General features: G+C 55.2%; 2 protein-coding genes across 2 annotated transcripts; both read right to left on the minus strand.

Annotated features, from left to right (window-relative positions):
* Nucleotides 1-427: 427 nt before the first annotated feature.
* Nucleotides 428-1,213, minus strand: LOC138294012 (uncharacterized protein in mobD 3'region-like). Its single transcript, XM_069233265.1, has one exon. The coding sequence runs from the start codon at nt 1,211-1,213 to the stop codon at nt 428-430; it is 786 nt and encodes a 261-aa protein (XP_069089366.1).
* Nucleotides 1,210-1,935, minus strand: LOC138294013 (skin secretory protein xP2-like). Its single transcript, XM_069233266.1, has one exon. It carries the CDS (start codon nt 1,933-1,935, stop codon nt 1,210-1,212), a length of 726 nt encoding a protein of 241 aa, XP_069089367.1.
* Nucleotides 1,936-3,778: the final 1,843 nt, after the last annotated feature.

The raw sequence follows: 3,778 nt of genomic DNA on the forward strand, positions 1-3,778 counted from the left end.
TCATGTTCAGCTCTACAGGGCTCATAGGAGTGTCATGTCATGTTCAGTTCTCCAGGCCTCATAGGAGTGTCATGTCCAGTTCTCCAGGCCTCATAGCAGTGTCACTCAGTTCTGCAGGCCTCATAGCAGTGTCACTCAGTTCTGCAGGCCTCATAGCAGTGTCACTCAGTTCTGCAGGCCTCATAGGAGTGTCACTCAGTTCTGCAGGCCTCATAGGAGTGTCACTCAGTTCTGCAGGCCTCATAGCAGTGTCACTCAGTTCTCCAGGCCTCATAGCAGTGTCACTCAGTTCTGCAGGCCTCATAGCAGTGGCACTCAGTTCTGCAGGCCTCATAGCAGTGGCACTCAGTTCTGCAGGCCTCATAGCAGTGTCACTCAGTTCTGCAGGCCTCATAGGAGTGTCATGTCATGTTCAGCTCTACAGGGCTCATAGGAGTGTCATGTCCAGTTCTCCAGGCCTCATAGCAGTGTCACTCAGTTCTGCAGGCCTCGTAGCAGTGTCACTCAGTTCTGCAGGCCTCATAGCAGTGTCACTCAGTTCTGCAGGCCTCATAGCAGTGTCACTCAGTTCTGCAGGCCTCATAGCAGTGTCACTCAGTTCTGCAGGCCTCATAGGAGTGTCACTCAGTTCTGCAGGCCTCATAGCAGTGTCACTCAGTTCTGCAGGCCTCATAGCAGTGTCACTCAGTTCTGCAGGCCTCATAGCAGTGTCACTCAGCTCTGCAGGCCTCATAGCAGTGTCACACAGTTCTGCAGGCCTCATAGCAGTGTCACTCGGCTCTGCAGGCCTCATAGCAGTGTCACTCGGCTCTGCAGGCCTCATAGCAGTGTCACTCGGTTCTGCAGGCCTCATAGCAGTGTCACTCGGTTCTGCAGGCCTCATAGCAGTGTCACTCGGTTCTGCAGGCCTCATAGCAGTGTCACTCGGTTCTGCAGGCCTCATAGCAGAGTCACTCAGTTCTGCAGGCCTCATAGCAGAGTCACTCAGTTCTGCAGGCCTCATAGCAGTGTCACTCAGTTCTGCAGGCCTCATAGGAGTGTCACTCAGTTCTGCAGGCCTCATAGCAGTGTCACTCAGTTCTGCAGGCCTCATAGCAGTGTCACTCAGTTCTGCAGGCCTCATAGCAGTGTCACTCAGTTCTGCAGGCCTCATAGCAGTGTCACTCAGTTCTGCAGGCCTCATAGCAGTGTCACTCAGTTCTGCAGGCCTCATAGGAGTGTCATGTCCAGTTCTCCAGGCCTCATAGCAGTGTCACTCAGTTCTGCAGGCCTCATAGCAGTGTCACTCAGTTCTGCAGGCCTCATAGCAGTGTCACTCAGTTCTGCAGGCCTCATAGCAGTGTCACTCAGTTCTGCAGGCCTCATAGCAGTGTCACTCAGTTCTGCAGGCCTCATAGGAGTGTCACTCAGTTCTGCAGGCCTCATAGCAGTGTCACTCAGTTCTGCAGGCCTCATAGCAGTGTCACTCAGCTCTGCAGGCCTCATAGCAGTGTCACTCAGCTCTGCAGGCCTCATAGCAGTGTCACTCGGTTCTGCAGGCCTCATAGCAGTGTCACTCGGTTCTGCAGGCCTCATAGCAGTGTCACTCGGTTCTGCAGGCCTCATAGCAGTGACACTCAGTTCTGCAGGCCTCATAGCAGTGTCACTCAGTTCTGCAGGCCTCATAGCAGTGTCACTCAGTTCTGCAGGCCTCATAGCAGTGTCACTCAGTTCTGCAGGCCTCATAGGAGTGTCACTCAGTTCTGCAGGCCTCATAGCAGTGTCACTCAGTTCTGCAGGCCTCATAGCAGTGTCACTCAGTTCTGCAGGCCTCATAGCAGTGTCACTCAGTTCTGCAGGCCTCATAGCAGTGTCACTCAGTTCTGCAGGCCTCATAGCAGTGTCACTCAGCTCTGCAGGCCTCATAGCAGTGGCACTCAGTTCTGCAGGCCTCATAGCAGTGGCACATCACGTCCAGCTGTGCAGCCCTTTTTCATCTTGAACACTGGAGCGCTTGCACAGTCTATTGTGTCGAGCTCTAGACTGCCCTCACCACCACCGCCATCTCCCCCAGCCACATCGGCATTTCATGTTACACGGGTCGAGCGTGGGTATCGCTTTGCCCCAGCAGTATCCCGAGGCACTGGCTGTCACGGGAGTGACTCGACTCTGCTGCAGAAGCACTTCCGGGGCACAGGCTTGGCATCTGGAGACAGTCACAGTCTGTGCACCTCCCAGAGACACCGGGCTCACTCCTGACTGATCCCTGCCTCTCTCAGCCTCTCGGACCTGAGCCCATGATCCATAACTGTCTCTGCCCCGGCCCACCCGGCCGCTGAAACCAGTATCAGAAGATGTGATTCCCGCCACCCCGGCTCTCCCAGCCTCACAGACGGCCTGGCTTGGTTGTGTCTGACCCCACCCTAGCCTCACCAGCCTTGCAGAGGGAATGGCCTGACGTGACTGGCTCTGCCCCAGCCTGGCATGACATCGAGTACCACACACTGTCAGTGGCTTGGAGGGTAGCTCAGTGAGCTGAACTTCCTCCGCGGACGAACTGCGGTGCTCTGGAGGTCATGATTTTGAATTCGGGGCCAGGCACGCCCAGCCTTCATCCTTCCGAAGCTGCTACAGCGAATACCATCATTGGGTAACAGTGGCATCTGTTGTGTGCAGCGCTTAGAAGCAGCGGCATTCATTTAGCGTTGTTAAAAACAGGTCGCTGCTATGCCCCAGCTCGGTCGCCCTGTCGGCGCACGTGCACCCTAGGCCCGTGCCCTCTTCATGTCGCGACATGTCCGTGTGTACTGGGTCTGGCTGTGTTTTCAGACCTGGAAGGAAGTTATTACTGCCTGAATTGAGTGTGAAGAGAGGCCTTGGGCCGTCAGACTGCTAAGGACCCCCTCCCCGCCCCTGAGATCCCTTGACACCACCGCACCAGACCCAGGGGGGCAATTAGAGCCCCCCATTTGCTGCCCATCATCTGTTTGAAGATAGGGATTGGAGTCTGCCCACCTGGCGCTGGGATTAGACTGAGGGAAGGATGGGGGTGTCTGTGGGACCCCTCACACCTCCAGAGGTCAATTAACGCCAGCTTCCAAAGTAATGCCCCCCTCCCCAAGCAAAACACGGCTGAGCCCCCTGGAGGGCCGGTGATGACAAACGTCTGTCCTGACACCACAGAGAGAGAGCAGGGAGGGAAGCCAGGCGGCTGGGGGTGAGAGGCCTGGTATCCGGCAGGCAGGGCCGGGCAAGGGTTAATATAACATCGGAAGCACGTATGTGACAGCAGAGCTATCGCACACGTCACGCAGCCCTTCGAGGTTTACTACACGCGACAGCAGAGTTATCTCTGAGGGAATGTACCGCAGAACCACGTATTCCGTCACTGATTGGCGCACAGGACACAATTATGTTTCAGGTTACCTAGACATCAAGGCTTAGGGTATGAAACAGCAGAGTTAGCTCTCACGTTACTTGCAACTTCATGACTTAGGGTACAGCGACGCAGATGTGTCTTGAGGTTGCGGATACCTTAAAGGCTGGAGACATAAACCGGCAGAGCTATCCCTCGGGTTACACAGACCTCGAGGCTTAGGGTATGAAACAGCAGAGCTATCCCTCAGGTTACACAGACCTCGAGGCTTAGGGTATGAAACAGCAGAGCTATCCCACAGGTTACACAGACCTTCGAGGCTTAGGGTATGAAACAGCAGAGCTATCCATCAAGGTTACACAGACCTTCCAGGCTTAGGGTATGAAACATAAGCCAGCAGAGCTATCCATCAGGTTACATAGG

Source organism: Pleurodeles waltl, chromosome 4_2 (genome assembly GCF_031143425.1).
Source record: "Pleurodeles waltl isolate 20211129_DDA chromosome 4_2, aPleWal1.hap1.20221129, whole genome shotgun sequence".
NCBI lineage: Eukaryota > Metazoa > Chordata > Amphibia > Caudata > Salamandridae > Pleurodeles > Pleurodeles waltl.

Excerpts from the sequence above, each read along its gene's own strand:
- LOC138294013 (XM_069233266.1), bottom strand. The coding sequence starts at position 1,935 with ATGAGGCCTGCAGAACTGAGTGCCACTGCTATGAGGCCTGCAGAGCTG.
- LOC138294012 (XM_069233265.1), bottom strand. The coding sequence starts at position 1,213 with ATGAGGCCTGCAGAACTGAGTGACACTGCTATGAGGCCTGCAGAACTG.